Below are 19693 nucleotides of genomic sequence, written 5' to 3'. Positions count from 1 at the left end.
GAGCCATCAGAATGGAAATCACAAGACAGGCTTCCTAAACCCTCATAAGCTTTGTTTGCAAACAAATGGTGCGCATATGAGAACAAAAGTACGCATGCAGAAACCTTGCTGTGCCACGTGTTGGTGCTCATCACAGAGCTCAAACGTTTACCTTTGGCGTTTTGAGGACGAACTTATGTTTCCCTTCTTCAGGGCACATTTTTGCCTTCATCTCCAGCAGCTTTGCCACCTGCTCTGCAATCTGAAAGAACATCTTTTTAACCAGTGCAAGTTACACACTTTTAGCTACTTTGTATTTATACAATGGCTTTAATTAAATTTGGCAAATGGGAAACACCCTAACCTAGCTAATCTTCCAGGTTCCTAAAAACTCAATAATAATGGAAAATTTTACTGTAGGTGTAGTCTCTTTCCTACTCTCATCTTACAACATAAGATGCATTTAAAACTGTTAGTATTTTTCCACTGATTGCTCATTTTATTCTGTATACATTAGAGCTCACTTATCAAAATGTGGGAGAAAAGAAAAAAGGAAGGACAAAGGAAAATGGGGGAGACCAATTTTAATTTATTTTTGAAAGTGACAAATGTCAGGAAAAGGCAAAAGGAAGGAAAACAAATACAAAACAATGTGGACAGCAAAGGAATTCAGTACATCAGCAGAACATCTAAAAGAAATGCAAAGATTATACAAAAGCTGAGACACAAAAGACTAGAAAATACTGAAAAAAGATTACGAACTACAGAAGAAAAATGCAAGCTAATATTTCAAACTACAAATGGGATGAAATAACTAGGAAAAAATCAGGAAGAACTCTTTCTTCAAATACAGAAAATGGAAGGTAAAGTACATGTACAAAAACAGAAGAAAAAAATAAACACAAAATAACTTAATTAGAAAATAAGGTGAAAGAATTGGGTAATTAAGAATTAAAAATTAGAGGACTGAAATAAAAGCTGGAAGGAGATGATTTGATATTGTTATTTCGAAGAGTTATTTATAACAATTCTAGGGGTGAATTGCATGAAACAATTAGTATTGAAAATGCATATAGGGTTATCTCAGATAGGTGAAAGGGCAAAATTGGGAATGATATAATAGTAAAATATAAGGATCAAAAAAATCAAAGAAGATACGGATGTCAGCTATTAAAAACAAAGTTTACGCAATTCACTCCTCCTCCTCCAATGACCCCCTGCCCATTTGTTGTGGGTTTTCCCCCAACCCTCTGGAGCAGATTTGGGGAGGGCATGGGTGGGGTAAGGAAGGGGGGAGTCCTGTTCCATAAGCGTAAATCCTTGCACTGACAGGACACTTAAGTGTTGCGCTAGATACAAACAATAGTCTATGATTTCCAGTTATATGGCTGTTTTTTTGTCTCCAATACTAAGACTAATACTTAAAGAAAAGTTGAACGTTTACAAAAAATTAAAAACAAGTTAGACCATTAAAGTACCTGCTCCTTTTTTATGTAAGTAATTGTTGTATTTATATCTATTTATAATATTTATTCTAGGTCTGTAATAGAAAAATGGTTTAATTACATAACGATGTTGAAAAGTTAACTTTTGATGTTCTTGACATTTTTGGACGTATAGAACGTGTATTGATTGTATGAAAAATAAAGTCCTTTCGAAACATCTGAAAACCTTATTCGTTGCCAACATGAGCAACTACTGCATTAGGGCGCCGACTGTCCATGCCGCCGTGTGTCATCCATATAGAGCAGGCAGGTGACAGTTCCTAAAGCTTTTTACTAAGGGACCTGCTGCTGCTGCTGCAAGTCACTCTCTATCAACCGTCTACGCCCTAATCTGAAATACGGAGAGGCAGACTAGTCGTGACCCCCCATGCCCACTTCACCTCACCTCCTCCGGGCTGGCCTTCTCCTGTTTCAGGCGCCGCACCATGTCTGCCTGCTTTCTCAGAGCCTCTTCCTCAGCCATGACGACCACCGTCCTCCACGTTCGGCAGCAAAAGGGAAACGAAGCCCTACACACCTGCTCCTTTCCTTGCCTCAATGGTCTTGCGCAGCCGCAGACAATATCGCCTCCGGGCATGCGCACTGGCTTGAAGTGAGGCCACTAGATCTGCCCACCGTGCAACTGTGTAGCCAGTCCGTGTCAAGACTAGAGCCCGGGAAGGTGAGGGCGGATGATGCAAGACAGGCTTGGGATGGCGAGGGGGGTGGGCGTGGAAGAGACAGGGAGGAAGTGACGATGATAGCGCACTGTTTACATTCCCCCACCCTCTGCGCCCATGTGCTTATTTATCTCCCAAATCTGACATCAGAAATGGCAACCAGTGGGGGAACATTCCAGCCTCCTATGATACTATATTAACTGACATACAAATTGCAATTCTTGACCCATTTTAAAAGGATAGTTGAATTCATCAAGAGATTCAGTGCTATCGTTCGTGGACCGAATCGGGACAAAGTCCTGGAATGCCAGGACGTCTGTGTTATCAGTACCTGTTTTGCGAATAATAATAATAATTACGGAATTATCACTGTCTGTGCTTTCGCCATTTAATTTCCCTCAGACCTCACTGTTTACACCCCCCCGTCCAACCATGTGTCTATGTACCTGTAACTCAGCATAACATGTCATGCATCAGATTAGGCTACAAAAGCTTATGCTGTAATAAATGTCATACTGTAGTTTTTAAGGTACCTCAAGACTCTTTTTTGCTGCAACAGATGAAGATCATCTGGAAAATATTTCCCGACTCTTGTATTTAACCATGCAATTCTATACATGTCTACTCAGGCTTCTAAATCTCATTGAGTTCAGTGGGACTTGCTCCCAGATAATTGTATATAAAATTGCTGCCGAGCAGTGTCATCTAATACATGTCTCCTCAGTTTGATGCAGCTTACCCCAAGGAAAGTATATAGGATTGCAGCCTAAGACTATTGCCTAAGACTATTTTGCTGCAATAGACAAATGTATCTACCCCTCTGGGACTTGGCACTGAAACCAGTCTTTGTATTAGAACCTCTCCTAAATTAACAGCACAATCCCATCCAAGTTGCTTTTGATAGAACATACCTTCAAATCTGAATTCAGAGGGACTTACTGAAATCAATATGGTTAAGATCAGGTGGAGGTATATTAGGTGTTAGGTCAGATAAGTGCACATAGGACTGAAGACTAAAATTCAAGGACTTTTACAGTTCTGAATAATATAGATCGGATAGCATCCAGGGTCAATCTGACCCCTTCCCTTCTACAACTGACAGAGTAAGCATAGTAAGAACACACACACCACTCTCCCAATTTTCTGCAGGTATTAACATCTAGTGACTGTGTTCTATGAGCTGCTGTAAAATCAAAGAAAATGTACTAAAGCTGCAGATTTTTAAGAGGCCAGGAAATGGTACAAATAGCTTGTAGGAACTGAACATTTCCCATCTCAGTGATTAAAACAGGGACTAATTGCTCTGACATTGCAAAATCACAATGGCCATTTTGTCTTGGCATTTGATGCTGGTTAGTAGTACACTTTGAATTGTGGCTACTGCAACAGAGCAGGAGCAGTAAAACAGATGGTACAAGGATGAGCAGATATGGACTCCAACACCATCTGGTTTGGTAATAACTCACTTATGCACTAAATCAGGAGGAAGCAGAAAGCAGAGCAGGATCTGCCAGTAGATCTGTGGATGGTTTGAAGTAGATCAGCAGGATTTCTGACATTATGCTGTCTGAGATGAAAGTGGCACCCAGACTAGTTTCTGAATCTTAACACTGCTGACAGGACAGTATACATGAAGGCAGCAGGTTCACTTAGGAAAAGAATGTGTGGCATACACGCTGCTCTGTTACCCAGTACCTCAATGTTGCTGAATTAGACACATACAGATTTGGGTTCAAGGTTCTCTTCAAATGCTATGAAAACAACAGAAAGGAAGCTAAATTGCTTATAACGCTGTTGTTCTTAGAACTGAAGACTAAAGTGAGCTGCTTGGATGAACGAACTCTAAAGTTCTAGCAAGCTCCCCAATGTGAAAATGGTCATACAGATCAGTCTGGATGGGCATGACTTAGCCACATTTAGGAATAGTCCATCATCAACAAGAGAGACATACATTCTTTATTTTAATACCTACAGAATTATTTTATTTGTAAGACAATGGTTCTTTTTAAATATAAAATACATAAGCAAACTTTTTGTTAAGGTAAGTTGTTATTTTGGCCAGTCATGCCCAGAACGTGGACACTGTACCAGAGAAGAAAATGTGCAGGTTTTAAATGTATGTGCTTTCTTTGGGCTCTGAGTGGGTTGCCACTAGGTTTCTATTTGTTTCTATACTTATTTTTAGCCAAGCTTGCCTCAGTTAGATTTCCTGCCAGATAAAGGAGTGCATGATAACCAGTGAAGGTTTAGCTACAAAGTACCAATGACAAATCATCTCCACTATGGAACATTTTAGCTTGATTCAATGTCATGGCCAACCTCCACTTTGTGACTGTACTTTATATTACACAGCATAATTTAAATAACATTTTGAAAAAAATCTAAAAGAAAAAAGAGCTTGGGTGATATCCAACAAGTCACACTCAGAGCAGACCCACTGAAATCAGTGAACTTAATTCAATTTATTTCAATAGGGCCACTCAGAGCATGGCTAACACTGGGTATCACCCTAACATTTTGGTTGTTCAAGATCAACAAAAGGAAGCAGAAAAGGGAACTACTACAGATCACATTGTTCTAACTTAAGGTGGGTGGTGTGGTATTTTAGAGAGGAAAAAAAATAAACTAAGACTGCAGGTTTCAGTATTAATAGCTATTTAAGCACTTCTGCGTGGATGCAGAATTAACTATTCTTTCCGTTTAGTTCAATGTGGCCCATTCCACTGCTTAGGAAGTATGCAGTGTTTGCGAACAGAAAGGAACAGCACCTGTACTATCCTGGGTGCTGCTTTTTCTGCAGTCTCTACAAAACCAAAGAAGAAACAAAAGGAAGATGGAATGTTTCTTCTACCGGACCATTTGGTCTAACAGCATTCTTATGGGAGAAGGAACAGAATACACAACATATTAACCCATACATTTGCTAATTCAGGTCAAAGTCAGTAATTTTTAGTCAGTGACCAGCAGGACACCTGCCCTCATCATCTCGGTTTTTAGAAATCCATTTTCAAGTGAAATCTTTCACTGCTTTGTTTTATGGGGTTCATATAACTGGACAACCTTTGTGGACAAGAGCAATGTCATCCGATTTTTTAAAAGCCTCCTAAGATTTGTATAAGCAACATGTTCTTTCATTTTGAGCTCTGAATAAATATATATGAAGAATTTTAGTTTTCCCTTTTGGCAGCTTAGATTCAGGAAAATAAACCTGCTAAATGTAGTTTTATCAAAACATCAGGGAAATCAACTTACTGTTTTATCCCTATAAACTGGTCATGGAATCCTATTACTTTGCTTCCACAGCAGAAATATTTATCTTGCAGATATAAAAATAGTAATAAAAAGCAGATATAAAAACAGGAAGTCATAAACAGTTGTTCTAAGGTAACATCAGATGCTATTTCTGTGCTTCTAAAGGTTTCATTTTTCCGACTACAAAATGATGCATACATCGCTATATTAACTGAGATGCAGTAACTTTAGCAGCCTTTAAGGATTTTTAAATTTCCATCAGGATATCATAGGAGGCCAGTTTATACATAAAATGACCCATCATTTAATATTCTAAGACTCACAATTGGCTTCATAACATATATTGTGACATTACCCAAAACAAATTTCAATTGACCGCAGTTTTGAATTTCTCAACATAGGCTTTTAAAAGCTTTGGGATGGATACTAGGACATGTGTTTTCTTTGTTGTATTATAACTATTGTAAACTACTTTGATATTCTTTATGAAATTGAGATATACAAATATTTTTATAAACAGATAAATATTAACTTGCTTTCCCATTTTCATCAAAATTTAGTTATGCAATGTGACTGCAAGAACCAATTTATGCTGGTAAGAAGTTGGCATCAGCCATCTTGACTTCCACTACTGGTTTTAGGGTCAAAGCTATAATATATTGCTTAGATATAGGTGATTTAGATTCCACAAACAATTCTGCATCAAATAGCCTGAAAACATGGGAAATATGGATTATTATTAAAGGCACAAAGGGAAGATCAGGAAAAGAGTGTCAACTAAATTGAACATAAAAATTTGCTTTCAGGGTTTTAAACATATTTGTTTCAATAAAGGCATCGTCTCATTCTGTTCAGGATTCCCCAAGGCTGAGTGCCCAGCCAGAAGGAAAAAGAAGAGAGGCATGTGTCCAAAATTCCAGTTCCTCAGAAATGCTGAATACCACCAGTTGGCTTTACAGGCCGACAGCATTCCAAGCTGCACAATGATGCTAGATTAAAAGAAGAAAAGAAGGGCTCTCTTTTTCCATTCTTTTCTTGATCTCCTCTATGAGCTTCTCTTTAGGAACATTGACCTGAAAAGCAGACAGGGAACATGGGATTAGTACAATGTATCCACTGAAGGAATATCAAATTATAAACATCTATGGATGCCAGGTATGTCCAAAGAGCTGTAGGGATTTTTTTTTTTTTTGGAGTGACAGTTCAATGGGTTCTGGGGGCCTCCTTTGAGACACCAACCTCTTTCCTGCTAGTGACATCCCGAAGTTTCACAACTCCATCATTTTGTTCCTGTTCCCCTATGACAACAACAAGTGGGATTCCCGTTTCTTCACAGTATTGCAGTTGGTTCAGGAATTTGGGGTTTTTCTTATACAGCATCTCTGCCTGAAAGAAGTTCACAGCAAATGGAAAGTTAAACATTCACACTGTGTGTAGCATATACTGCCCAGGGAATTACTTGAATCATCAACACTACCTACAGGCTTTCTAAAGAGACGCTTCTAATCAAATCAGAGGCTAATGCTGCTCCTGAATTTCAGGCCTGCATCAAACATGAAACTGGTTGAAGGGCCTGGTTATGACCTTATTCTTTGAGCAGACTCTCCCACCTCCTTGTACTTTGGGCTTAAAGAATACTAGCTTCTAGGAATATAGCAGTATAACATTGACTTCTCCATGTTACCTTGATGCCAGCATCCCAGAGTTCAGAGATGAGCTTCATTCTCTCAGCAAGGAAGTTCTTCTGAGCAGCTGCTACCAGCACTTGTGTCTCTGTTGTGCGGCTCTTCTCCTTGGACATCTTAAGACAGAAGTTCATTAAAGCAACTGGAAACTTATAGTACTTACCAGCCAATTTGCTCTCAGGCCAAGTTCAAGGTTTTGGTACTAACATACAAGGCCCTCCACAGCTCTGGTTATGTGAGACTGCCTTATCCCTTATATAACCCATTTGGTTACTATGGTCTGTGAGAGAGCTTCTCCTTCAAGTTCCAAAGATCTCAGAAGCCTGCTCCATGGTACCTCAGAGCAGGGCTTTCGGCGTGGCTGTCCCTGTTCTGTGGAACAGCATTCCTGTCGAGATACAACAGGTGTCCACTATCTGAACCTTCTAGAAACAACAGAAGACATTTCTGTTCCAACAAGCCTTCCCAGCTGGATGAAAACATCTCTGCCTTGGGTGTCTACTCGTTTTGTTATCATTATTATTTTTATTTATTAAACTTGTATACCACCCCATAGCCGAAGCTCTCTGGGCAGTTTACAATAACTAAAAACAAATACAATTTAAAATACATATTTTTTTTAAAAAAATTAAAACACAATTTAAAATTTTAAAACAATATAGAACATATTATATAGAACAATATAGTTTTTCCCCTGCTGCTGTTTTCTGTATTGCTTTAAGCTGTTTTTTAGCAGTTTTATTGCATTTTGCACATAACCTTGAGACATGTGTGAAGGCAATTCATTAACAGCAACCACCACCACGCCACAATTCAGTTCAGGTCTTCTTTGAGACCTGGTAATTGGACCTTATAAAAATATTCTATTACTGTTACTTTTGGATTTCCCCCCCCAATGAACCACTATGGCTACCTGTCATTTTTTTCCAATGAAATTCTGTTTCATCATTAATTTTAAGAAGTTGGCCATCCATATTTATCAAAATTCAAATTATTTCAGAATAATTATTAGGTGTATACCATTACGCGATAATATTGGCAATAATACTTTAAAATGATCTCAGCACCAAAATTGTAATATGGGAGACAATTATTTCAGCAGTCTCTGTAGGAGAGACTCCTATAATGTATATGTCATGATTGCCATTAACTTAGATGACTTTTTAAAAAGATTCAGCAAATTCATGGAGGATAAGTCTGCCAATGGCTATTCACCATGACAGCTAAATGGAACATCTAAGTTCAGAGGCAGTATATGAGATGCTTGGGACTGGGACAAAAAACAGGAAAAGATCCCTCCCCCAAAAATACGCTGCTTGCGATTCTGCTGAGCACCTGATGGAGGGTGCTGATGGAAACAGAATGGACTTTTAGTCTGATCATGAGAGTTGGGTTGAGGAGTAGAGACATATAAAATAACGCAGTGTCTGGTGTAGGGCTAATTTCAAACACACATTTCTTTTGGTGGACTAATCATTTTTGTTGTGAAGCTAATCTAACACGTATTAGCCAACCAGTTGTTATTTAGTTATTCAGCAAAAACAAGCTATCAAAAAAGTCTAGTAAGTGCCAGATGTTCAGTTGCTTGTGCAGCCTCACTTCTGTGCCATTCCGAATGCATGCTTGGTGTCAGAGACTTTAGACACAGAAGTTCACATGCATTGTTCCTCGTCTGTCATTGAGTAAGAGGGCTGGTGTTGGAGGAGTCAAGCAATAGTTTAGCATTGTTTTCTGCTCTCCATTACAAGATGCAGTTATTGAAATCCTGCCCTACACAGTTTAGTGGAACTTATCCCAGTATCTGAGGCAATGTTAAATAAGTATCAGTGATTTTGCTTTCACATAATGCAGGGTAAAGAATTTTATGCAGAATAATAATTTAGCAACGCTTCTGATGTGGGTTGCCTACACATCCATTTTCAAACATAGCACATACTATGTTTCTTCAAAGCACAGCCTGCTTATACCAGTATTGAAAGTCCCTAAAAATAAGCAAACTGTAGATAGCTGCTAGCGACAGAAGGAAGCCAAACCACAGGCAATTTATACCTCTCCAGCAACTAATGAAGTTCACAGAGCAATACATACAATAACAATCAGATAAACAAACCTTGCCACAATAGCACCATTTAAAAGAAAGGAAACCATATATTGTGACATTAAGTCAAATGTCTGCTTTTTTATTCAGTTTTTTTAAAAAATGTCTGCTTGAAAAATTAACCCAAGTGTTCAAAGGCAAGCTTTGACAGGCTTCCTCTTCCTAGTGAGAAAACAGAACTCAGGTGTGTTGAATGAAGCTTCCATAAAAAGGAAGGAGGGCTAAGAATAATAACCTACCAAATATTTGGTTTAAATAACTTATTTAGTTAATATCCATGGGCTATAGGCGAAAGGAATTTATTTTCTCACTATTTCAGATGATGAATGACAAGCATGCTTTTTACTTTCCTGTAAGTCCTGCATTATATAGAACACGCCTCCCATTTTTGCATCCATATGCAATTCTGATTCTACCATTTCCTCACCACCTTCTGACCACACATTAAGAACAGACCCTACCTCAGCATTCCATTCTATGATGGAAAAGATCCTTTCGACACCAATGCTCACTCCTACACAGGGTACTTTCTTTCCGTTTGGATCAAATGTTGCTACAAGACCATCATAGCGTCCACCTGCAGCCACACTGCCCACACTGAGAGACTCCTGTAAGTGATCTTCCTGTTGGTGCAGCAGGACAGCTTCATAGATCACTCCACTATAGTAATCTAGACCACGTGCCAGACTCAGATCGAAGGTTACCTGTGATAAAGCCAGGAAACCCCTTAGTGGGTAAAAGCAAGATAACACCAAGAAAAGTCAGACAGACCTAGTATAGCATCTCAGCTCACCTGATCAATTATGCCAAACAGAGTAAGGTATTCAAACAGCAACTTCATGTCCTCCAGACCTTCCATGGCAAGCTTACTCTGTGACAGCTTTGGATCCTGAAGTAACTTGTCAATCAGGCACAGTCCCCCTGCAGGAAAGACATATTCAGGGTAAAAGATGCACCAGCAGTTTCCAAAATACTTGTTCCATCTATCTTAGTCCACCTCACAGCTGCTATTCCTTACCCAGTCTGAAATGTTTCCAACTCTCTGAACTGCCCATGAGGTTGGTCTGGAAGCAGCAGCTGGTGCAAAATGCGGCAGCAAGACTCCTCACTGGGGCAGGGTATCGCCAACATGTCACCCTGCTGCTGAAAGAATTGCACTGGCTGCCCATTTGCTACCGGGCCAAGTTCAAGGTTCTAGTTTTGGCGTACAAAGCCCTATACAGCTCGGGACCAGGATACCTGAAAGACCGTCTCACCCCTTATATGCCCAGTCGATCACCATGCTCTGCAGGTGAGGGCCTCCTGCAGATACCATCTTATCAGGAGATTCATTCTGCACAATATAGGAAATGGACCTTTAGTGTGGCGGCACCTACCCTGTGGAATTCCCTCCCCTTGAATATTAGGCAGGCATCATCTCTGCTATCTTTTCGGCACCTTTTGAAGACTTTCTTCTTTCAACAAGCTTTTTAAGTTGAGACCTATCCCACTCTGCATGTGTGTTAGAATTGCTTTTTAATACGTGTTTTTTAATAATATGTTTTTAACCCTTTTTTAAAAGATGTTTTTAAAGCTTTTTTAAAAAATGTTTTTAACGTTGTTTTGTTTTAATGTATTTTAAGGTCTTTATGATGTTTTAAAGTGTTTTTAGCGTTTCTGTTTGCCGCCCTGGGCTCCTGCTGGGAGGAAGGGTGGAATATAAATCAAATAATAAATAAATAAAACACTATTTGAGTTGTGAACAAACTTGGGCCTGAACACAACACTGGGAACACAGGAAACAGTAGTAGGGCACTTGGACTGCACTGAAACAGGCATGAGTTCTCAGCTAGTTGACTTGACAGTGTCAGACTAGGGACTAAGTACTGAAACTCTAAATGGAGCTTGCGTTGAAACTCACCATGAAGCTGAACGTATTCACCAATATGATCTACAGCCTCTGGTGAAATCCCTTTCTCTTCTACCATTTCATTTTTCACTTCCTCCCATGTCACCTGTAGAGGAGATGAGAGAATTAGCTTGGCATATTCTCAACTAAAGCAATTCATCTTCTGGCTGATCACTAAATCTCCTCGATAGCAATGCACTAGCAATACACCATTTAAATGGATAGTTTTGCCAATACTTATGTGGTAAGGGCATGGGGAATGTCAGCTTGCCAGAGCCTAAGAATAATAATTATGCCACTTATTTGGTGTATGCTCAATGAGGACATAACTATGCTTAACGGATCATACTGTACTGAATGTTTACCTTGTCCAGCTTGTCAAGGGTAGAGCAAGCTGTTTCAAATTTAGTGTTGGGGACACCAAATGTAGTAAAGATCCCATTCAAAATACGCCTTTCATTGATCTGGAAAAAAAGAAGAAACATTCAGAAGAAGTCGAGCAGAGACTTCACAATAAATGCACTCATTTCAGCATCCCCTTTTTCCACCTTGACTTTCATCCCATTTATATCTTTGACAGGCTTGTAGCATAGGCCCTTCTGGCCAAGCTCTCTTACTTTGATGAGGAAATCTCCAACCTGCAGGGCACTTAGGATCTCATGCATGACCTTCAGACACTCTGCATCGGGAATCATGGGATCATACTGGCCAGCAATGTCGAAATCCTGGAGCACAGAAGGCAGTAATCAAAATCCCAAAAGCACAGCCTAGGTGTAATTAGCCGAAATATTCAACAAACCACTTCCATCTCCTAGGAGTGTGAGGGAGGCAAAACTTGTATCAGCACCACACTCGCTTGCATATTGTTTGCCAGAGAACCCCCTCGCTCCCTACCCTACCTCAGTCTGCTGTTTTAAGAGAGAAAGCTTCGATAGCTCTCACCTTCTATCCATAATTGAGCAGCCTGCAAATACTCACACACTGGCAGAACTCTCTGTAGCGCCCCCTTGCCATCAATGGGCTGTCACGTCTGTAGACTTTTGCAATGTGATAGCGCTTAAAATGGGTAATTTTGTTCATGGCCAAATAACGAGCAAATGGCACCTGGAAAGCCTTTGTTAAGAAAAAAGTTGCCTGTAGCTCAGAGTGTGATAATCCTGTTTTGTCAGCAGTTTGACGGTTCCTATTGTGTCACTTCTCCTTCACAAACTGCTAGTTCCAGTGCCTTGTGTACTGCAGGTCCAAGCACAAGTTTAGAAGCAGATGCAGGCATGTCTTCTAAAAAGCTGCACAAGAATCTTTCTGAAGAACAAATACTGTTATCTGTATTTCTCTGGTCTTCTTATGTTAAAGCTAGATAAATCTTCCCTCATATCCTTACTTCCACTACCTTGGAATTTATCATATTTCATCAAACCTGCTGTCTTGTAGAATTGTTTGGTGAGACAAAGGTAGATGAGGTCTAGGAGTGGGCAACATACAGCTCTCAGGCTGCATGTGGACATCAGTCTAATTTCATGAAGCCCAAGGGAGCCAAGTGTGTGCATGTGTGTGTGTGTGTGTGAGGGGACCGAAATAGGCAGAACAGTGGAATGAGGAGAGTGAAAAAGGCCTCTGCAAGAGAGCAATTCAGGCTCTAGCAAGAGCCATCTTTCCCTTCACTGGCAGCCTGCTAGGTGGGAAGGAAAAGAGAGAAAGAGAATGGGGTGGGTCTGCCCATTTTTGGCTCCAGCCTAGCACACAGCTGGCTTAGGCCCTTGACAGAAAAAAAAATGGCTCTCTACCCCTAGTTTAGAGAAAGAGACCCTGGTTCTTCTCTGAAAGCCAACAGTGCCAGCCTTTCCACTTCTGACTGATTTGTCACAAAGATTATAAATTGCTCTTTTTAAGTGCCTAGGGTGATATCCAGAGAATACACACACACACTTAACCTAGAAAGGGATATGCAAAGCTCCTTTTAAAACAACAGCAGCAGAGTGAAATATTAAAAAATTTCTAAATGTCTGGCAGATTAAGACAGAAAAATAGTAAAAGCCTAGAACTTAGTAAAGTCAGAGCGAGATGAGCCTCTCTAGGGAGAGCATAGGAAAGGCAGGATATAAATTTAATAATAAATAATAATAAATAAATGTGTTCTAGCTTTCTAAAAGAATCTTCCTAACAAATGGAACATGGAGCAATACTTCTCCACAAGATCTCAACTGTTCTGGAGGCTTTCGTGGAAGAAAACACTCCTTAAGCAGAAGGTATGCTAGCTCTATGCCACTTAGGGCTTTAAAGGTTAACACCAGCACCTTTGGTTGTGCCCAGAATCACACTGGCAAACAGTGCAACTGTGAGAGCCTTGATCTTATGTGTTCCATATAACCACAACCTACTAAAAAGTAGAAGCTATCTTCTGAATCAACTGCAGTTTTTAACCCTTTTCATGCAAAGCACACTCAATCATTGGCATGAACGATAAAGCAAAGTCTCTGTTCTCTGAGAAGGTTTGGGTGAAGTTGTGATATCCTAATTCCATAGTCTTGTCCAAGAGAGACTAGCAACTCCCTCTGTAACCGAGGGTTTCCTATCCTTGGGTAGGATACAGTCAAGTCATAGCGAAGAGACAGCAACTCTCCCCCTTGGTCTTTCAGGTCATAGATTAACTTTGATTCCTCCCCATAGTTCTCCAACAAGAGTTCCTTGAAGAAAAACAAAACAAGGAGATACACAGTATATTTTGTCAAGTATGCCTCAGTATTGAATATCATGGGATATATCTCTATATATCTGTAAAGAAATCTAATATTTTCTTCTAAGTAAGTTATCCTGAACTTAGCCAGAGTAATTCATGCTTTTTTCACAACTAAATTATTGTAATGTGCATTACACGGGATGCTTCTGAAGAATTCTCAAAAATACTGTTACACAATATCACCACTAGACAGTCAAGTGAGGTAGGCCGAAAAAGAACACAAGCCAATTCTAAACCAACTGCACTGGCTCTCAGTTGGTTTCAAAGCCCAATTCAGATTGCTAAATGCTGAGTTCTAAAACCGTACATGGCTGGATTAGGAATACCTAAAAGGACCACCTCCTCCCATAGGCACCTACTTGCCTGTTCAGAGCTTCTCTAAAGCCCTGCTCTGTGTTTCCCCTCTGACTGAAGTGGCCTGGGGGGATTACCTGGGATAGGACTTTTTCTACAATGAGCAGTTTGGGAGGAAGTGTGGCCTGAGAAGAGTCCCAAGGGCTGGATAAAGAGACCTAGAAGACCACATTTGACCTTGGACCTGAGGATTCTCATCTTTACCTTAGACAAAGTATTTTGGTAGAAGTTAGAGGCTACTAGTCCACATTTTGTGCTACCTATTGAACAAATGCACTTTCCATGGAAGAGTCTATGCTTTATATACCTGTTCTAATTATTTGGAACTAAATAGCACCAAAGTCACTAGGGTCAACTTTACAAAAGTTTCCATCTTTTACCTAAGGCTTCATGCTATACACAGTTAAGTTGCTTCAGTTCCACTGAAGTCAATGGAACTGAAGCAGCATATGGGCAGAACAGCTGGCCTTCAGCAGATATAGGCTAAAGGTCAAAGGCTCTTATCAGACATAGCAGTCAGCTCCATTTCCAACAAAACAGGTAACAGATTGTCCTCACCTTCCGCTCAAACACAGGGGTATCTATTGTTGCAGCTCCATGACGCTTGAAGCAGCTGATTATGGTGTTGAAGATTTTTTCCCGGATGACCATCTGCTTTGGGCTAAAATCCCTGGTGCCCTAAGGGTCCAGGCAGAGGAAAAGGTAGGAATTTAGAAAATACTTTTAAAAATAAATAAATATGTGCTTAATAAAAATTACATAGTTGTAATAACAACAAGCCAATTGCTGAAGGGCTTCCAGATGTTTCAGTTGTTGAATACTAAGCATCTGGATCAATGCCAAAAAAGCTCCCAACAAGAATCAAGTACAGCTGAAAATAATAGAAAGTGATTGGAAGAAAGAATAAAACTGAACAAGCAGCAGCTTAAGCTGGTTAAAAAAAGAGCTGTATGCCGTATGGGAAACTGCAGGATCATATAGAGGAATGATGGTGCAGCTTGTTCCACTGAAGGGAGTACTAGAGCCAAACACTGCTTGAAGGGGACTCTGGGAGAGGAAGCAGAATACAGAAGACCCACATGAGTAGCTGAAGTGGACAATTACTTTGGCAGTTTTGATAATTATGTTTCCTTTTTCTGCAGCAGCTTCCAGCTGTGGTGATGGTTGATTTACCACATCTTCAATCACCTGGAAAACAGCACAGCATATCTGATAACACAGAAGACAAAACTGACCTTGGAGTCCTTATTACCATCACAGAATGCAAGATTTCCAAGAGACAGCAAGCATAATGGTAGATCTCCGCCACACTGCCAGCGATTCCTTTGAAAATCCACCATTTGCATTTTATGCTTTAAAAGCTCAGTTAGAATGCACAGGATCCAGATTTTGTATAGCATTTGTACATTTTATTCTATAGAAATTTCATTAAAACTCTTCTAGATTTTAATGGGGAACTAGAAAGCAGGCAAGTAATAATAGTTTCTAAAGATAATATTCTGTAAGGGGTATATGCAAAAGGTCCCATTTTAATCCTCAGCATGTCCAGCTAGGATTAGAAGAGACCCTTGTCTGAAACTCTGCAAAGCCACTGTCAGTGTGCAGTGTAGACAATACTAAGCTAGATGGACTAATGATCTGACTTAACATAAGGCACCTTCTTATACTCCTATGCATGCAAGCCATGCTACCAATTGATGGCTTTCCCCCAAGTACTACATTAGTACAATCTAAGTAAAAGAAATATACTAGGGGTGCAAGAGCGCTTTGTGGATAATAAAGATACAATGAGAGGGAAGATCTCCAAAACAAATATTAAATCAATATTTTTTCACTTCGCTAACATTCCAATTGGTTAGAAACAGATCTTGGTCAAAGAGATACCCTGTTCAGAATTCCAAGGCCATAGAACCAGACCTCAAGAATCCCTAAAATCTCATGATCCCCTAAAAGGAGCAATGCTTTTCCTACACACACAAGTATGACAGGAGGCTCATTTGGCTTTTACCAACACTTATCTTTCTCTTCTGCTGTAAATCTGATACTTCAAAGCAGAAGCCTTGTGCTTCAAAACCAAGCAGCGCAAAAATCTAAAAGTTGTGAAGATGAGGAAGATGTGGAAAATGAGACACACCTGGTTGGGGAGTTGACTGGAAAAGGCCTGTAAAATGCAAAACTGTACTGGCTGGTGATGTCTCCTGTGAGCAGCTTTTATGAAGAAGGGGCAGATCCAACGCATGGTGGGGAGTTTAGACAACTGGCCTCAGCAGCTGGAGTTCCCAAGTCTATCAGGACTTACTGCACCAAATATGAAGAACTCCCTGAATTCTATTCGGTAGCGGACACAGCTGTGAAGTACATGGCATAAAGCAGGGAAAGAAAGAAAAAAACAGTTTGACAAAGAAACCCCTTTTGCGGGAAAGTCATGTAGACCATCCTTTAGTATCAGAACAGGCAAACTTTGGCTGCATTGCTCATGGAACTGATGTGGCTGCTCTCCTTGCAGAGCTAACAATGCCCTCAGCAGATTGTATCTGTTCTGCACCCTCGGATGATATGTATGCAGCTAAGAAATCTGCTCAATGACCAGATTATTTTACAGCGTACTGATGTTATTTGTGTCTTATATTTTTATCACACCCTTTCTCCACAGTGCTCAGGATACACGTGCCCCTTTTACCTTCTCAAAGTAACGACTTGCCCAGGAATCGCTTAATAAGTTTTGAGGACGAGTGGAAGCCTGGTCCGCTACGTCTAAGTCTGCCCCTTTAGCTACTTACACCAGCTATCACTGTAGCTGAACCATTCTCACAACCTCCCCTTAAGGTTGGCCAGATTGAAGAGACTGGTGGGCAAAAGGGGAGAACTAAAACGTTTAATCCCCATATTTCAGGTGAGGGGCGCGCAATCTGAAGACGAAGGAATCTTGGTTCGTCTAAGGCTACCTACTGAACCCATGGCTTCGAAAACAAAAGAGAAAGCCCCCAATATCCGCCTAGAGAGGACACAACTTCAAGAGGTAAGAGCCAATCTCACCCCGGAAGTGCGCCTTCTTACTCTCCGGCTCTACGATACAAAACGATAGACTGATAGTTACTTTGTCTATCAAGAGACTGCCTGGTTACAATTTTTTTTCCTCTGCAGAGGGATTAAAAATGACCCTTACGGGAAACTGAGATATCCAAGCATTTATTGTAGTTGTGATTTGGGAGTAACGTATCGTCACACCTCCCCGCCCCCCGAATAAAGCAGAAGCAAATACAGGAGTGTTTACTTACTCAAACTCGGGTCTATTGTGTGCGGAGAAAGTAGACTCAAAAGTTCTTTAAAAAATAATTAATTTCACTATAACTGCAGACATAGCGCATAGTAATATACAGCGATCAATACAGCCCCCATAGAAAGGTTTGAGAATTGCTCATTATAGCCCTGTATTCTCATTATAGCCCTGCAATATGGTCAATTAGGAAGGGGACTGGGGCTGAAAAATAAATAATAAATTTAATTTCTTCGTCGCCTATCTGGCCAATGGCCACTCTAGGCGACTTACAAAATTGTTAAAATACAATTGATAAAATACAGTAATACAATATAAAAACAATACATCTGCAGCAACAATATTAAAATTGGGCAGGAGGCATTACAGTTATAACAATTAACCCTCCCCGGATACCCCGAAGGCCTGCTGAAAGAGCCAGGTCTTTAAGGCTTTCCGAAACAGAGTGGGGGCCGCCACTGAGAATGCCCTCTCTCTTGTACCCGCCAATCTGCCTGTTTTTGTTGGCGGGATTGAGAGAAGGCCCTGTGTGGCCGATCTTGTCGGGCGGCATAATTGGTGGCGTTGAAGGCGCTCCGTGAGATAAACTGGGCCGGAACCGTGTAGGGATTTAAAGGTCAATACCAACACCTTGAATTGGGCTCGGAAAACAACTGGTTTACGACAATCCTGTGATGTCACCTACTGTTAAAATCCCCATATTGCAGATTGAGATTGAGTTTACAATCAGCCTATATTGTGATCTCCACATTTCAGATTAGGGCTCAGAAGGCTGACAGACAACGAATTGCAGCAACTCCCGAATAAAGGCTTTGCAGGGTTGAATTGCAATCTTAGACTGTCGACTCAGAAATAAGCAACACTGAGTAAAATGGGATTTACTCCGAAGCAAGTGGACAAAGCACGGCAGCCTAAAGAATGGTCACCTACTTGCTTTGTATGGAGGACATGCAGCGTCACAGATAGCCAGACCACTACTGCAGTACTACAAACGTCGCCATCACGACGCAGGCAGCCTAATAAGATTCTCAGATGCTTCAAGAGGACCCGTTTCTCCAATAGCGTTGGTATGTCTAGATGACGCAAATTCTTCAGGCAGTCATGTTGGAAACAAACAGTACAGCCATAGATGATCAGTACAAAACACCTCCAGGTGCAGAAAATGTGAATCTAGTTAAACTGCGAGCTTCATCTCCTCCTCCCCACGCCCCAAATACAATTCCTCAAAGCCGGCACTGAATGACTGCAGAGGGGACTGTGCTCCGTCCGCTTGCATATAGGGAATACATGCTGTACTTAGATCACTCGTAACGGTGTAAAATGCAGGTCTCAAATTAATACAGAAAACACAGCCCATGCAGTCCTCTTAACTTTTTGCTGTCTCTATGGTCTCGCGCGCTGCTGTACTGAAAGAATGCACCTCCCGGTGTCTATGGTTCTGCCCTTCCCGTATGCTTTACGATCGGCCTGATCGTGTGCGACGCTTTCCGGCTTCCGGGACACTTCCTAGGCACGATGGCGTCGGGCAGTGGGGTAGGTAATGGGCTTGCTTTAGACGAGGAGGGGGAAGGCAGACTCTTTCGCTTTCCTCTTCTTGTGCTGAGGAATCGTCATGCTTGGGAGAAAGGAGCAGAAACGGTTCCAGCGAGGATCCACACCCCTGACTTCCTCTGGGGAAATCGGGGACTTCTCGCCTATACGTTGGGATGGATGAGGGTCCTGCCTTGCTGGCCGCAGCGGTAGGCAGACTTTGCCGCCCGCGCTATTCATCGGCTACATGTGCACGTTGATCTTATCTGTATTGCTCAGACGTAAGTCCCCTGTGAGCAAAGTCTTTACAAGCACCAGAAGGGCAGCCGTGTTAGTGTGTTTCTGCAAAAACCACAGGGAATGGCACCTTAAAGAAAAGAAGATCCGAGTTTTGCGCAGACTGGCGTTCAACATAAGCTGTAAACGTAAGAGTTAGAAGGTCATAGTTTAAGATTGTAGTGAACCTTCGGGGATTATTCAGAAGATAAACGTATCTCAGGAATAGCCTCTTCATTCTGGGTTGGTGTTGCTTTGAGTTCCTGGAAAGCATTTCAAACATTATTCGAGAGAGTATTATATATTTTACAGCTTTTGGTGCTCCATGACCATGGTTACTTCTCACTTGTCTGCAGTCACTCACTTATCTGCTCTCACTTCGCTCTGCACCTTCTAATTTATGGGTGAAATCTGGGACTGCTGTGCTAGACTAGGACAATGTGCTCACTCTTG

The 19693-nt window shown here is 40.9% G+C and overlaps 3 protein-coding genes across 5 annotated transcripts in view; 1 reads left to right on the top strand and 2 right to left on the bottom strand.

Annotated features, from left to right (window-relative positions):
* HARS1 (histidyl-tRNA synthetase 1) overlaps window positions 1-2099 on the bottom strand; it is a 37123-nt gene extending 35024 nt beyond the window's left edge. Inside the window, exons 1-2 of the mRNA XM_061586610.1 lie at window positions 1870-2099; window positions 152-241 (exon numbers count right to left, since the gene is read on the bottom strand). Coding sequence (XP_061442594.1) covers window positions 152-241; window positions 1870-2061 — 282 coding nt within the window. The 5' untranslated portion in view covers window positions 2062-2099. The remainder of the gene's footprint in view (window positions 1-151; window positions 242-1869) is intronic.
* Window positions 2100-4095: 1996 nt separating this feature from the next.
* Window positions 4096-18929, bottom strand: LOC133365128 (histidine--tRNA ligase, cytoplasmic-like). Of its 3 annotated transcripts, none has more exons than XM_061586568.1 (14): window positions 18365-18928; window positions 16292-16505; window positions 15262-15345; window positions 14716-14835; window positions 13655-13750; window positions 12045-12170; window positions 11684-11791; window positions 11432-11530; window positions 11079-11172; window positions 9972-10099; window positions 9640-9882; window positions 7080-7196; window positions 6635-6781; window positions 4096-6468 (listed from the first exon to the last, which is right to left on the bottom strand). In XM_061586568.1, the coding sequence occupies exons 2-14, from the start codon at window positions 16394-16396 to the stop codon at window positions 6385-6387; spliced, it is 1551 nt and encodes a 516-aa protein (XP_061442552.1). In that variant the 5' UTR covers window positions 16397-16505; window positions 18365-18928; the 3' UTR covers window positions 4096-6384. The 3 variants fall into 3 exon arrangements, with proteins under 3 accessions (XP_061442552.1, XP_061442562.1, XP_061442569.1); XM_061586578.1 differs by lacking the exon at window positions 18365-18928 and adding an exon at window positions 17436-18314; XM_061586585.1 differs by lacking the exon at window positions 15262-15345 and having other exon boundaries at window positions 18365-18929.
* Window positions 18659-19693, top strand: part of ZMAT2 (zinc finger matrin-type 2) — a 35222-nt gene continuing 34187 nt past the window's right edge. Inside the window, exon 1 of the mRNA XM_061586597.1 lies at window positions 18659-18967. Within this exon, the coding sequence (XP_061442581.1) occupies window positions 18950-18967 (18 nt within the window). The 5' untranslated portion in view covers window positions 18659-18949. The remainder of the gene's footprint in view (window positions 18968-19693) is intronic.

The sequence above is a fragment of the Rhineura floridana genome, chromosome 1, assembly GCF_030035675.1.
Source record: "Rhineura floridana isolate rRhiFlo1 chromosome 1, rRhiFlo1.hap2, whole genome shotgun sequence".
Classification (NCBI taxonomy): Eukaryota; Metazoa; Chordata; class Lepidosauria; order Squamata; family Rhineuridae; genus Rhineura; species Rhineura floridana.
The sequence above is the reverse complement of the archived record's forward strand: the minus strand, read 5'-3'. Positions and strand labels throughout refer to the sequence as shown.

What these genes read in the sequence shown, in the direction of transcription:
- LOC133365128 (XM_061586568.1), bottom strand. Translation starts at nt 16,396, where the DNA reads ATGCGTTGGATCTGCCCCTTCTTCATAAAAGCTGCTCACAGGAGACAT. An exon ending in CCCCTGTGTTTGAGCGGAAG is followed by an intron (nt 13,751 to 14,715) that starts GTGAGGACAATC and finishes TTTTTCTTCAAG; the next exon opens with GAACTCTTGTTGGAGAACTA. An exon ending in CCCTTGACAAGCTGGACAAG is followed by an intron (nt 11,173 to 11,431) that starts GTAAACATTCAG and finishes TCTCCTCTACAG; the next exon opens with GTGACATGGGAGGAAGTGAA.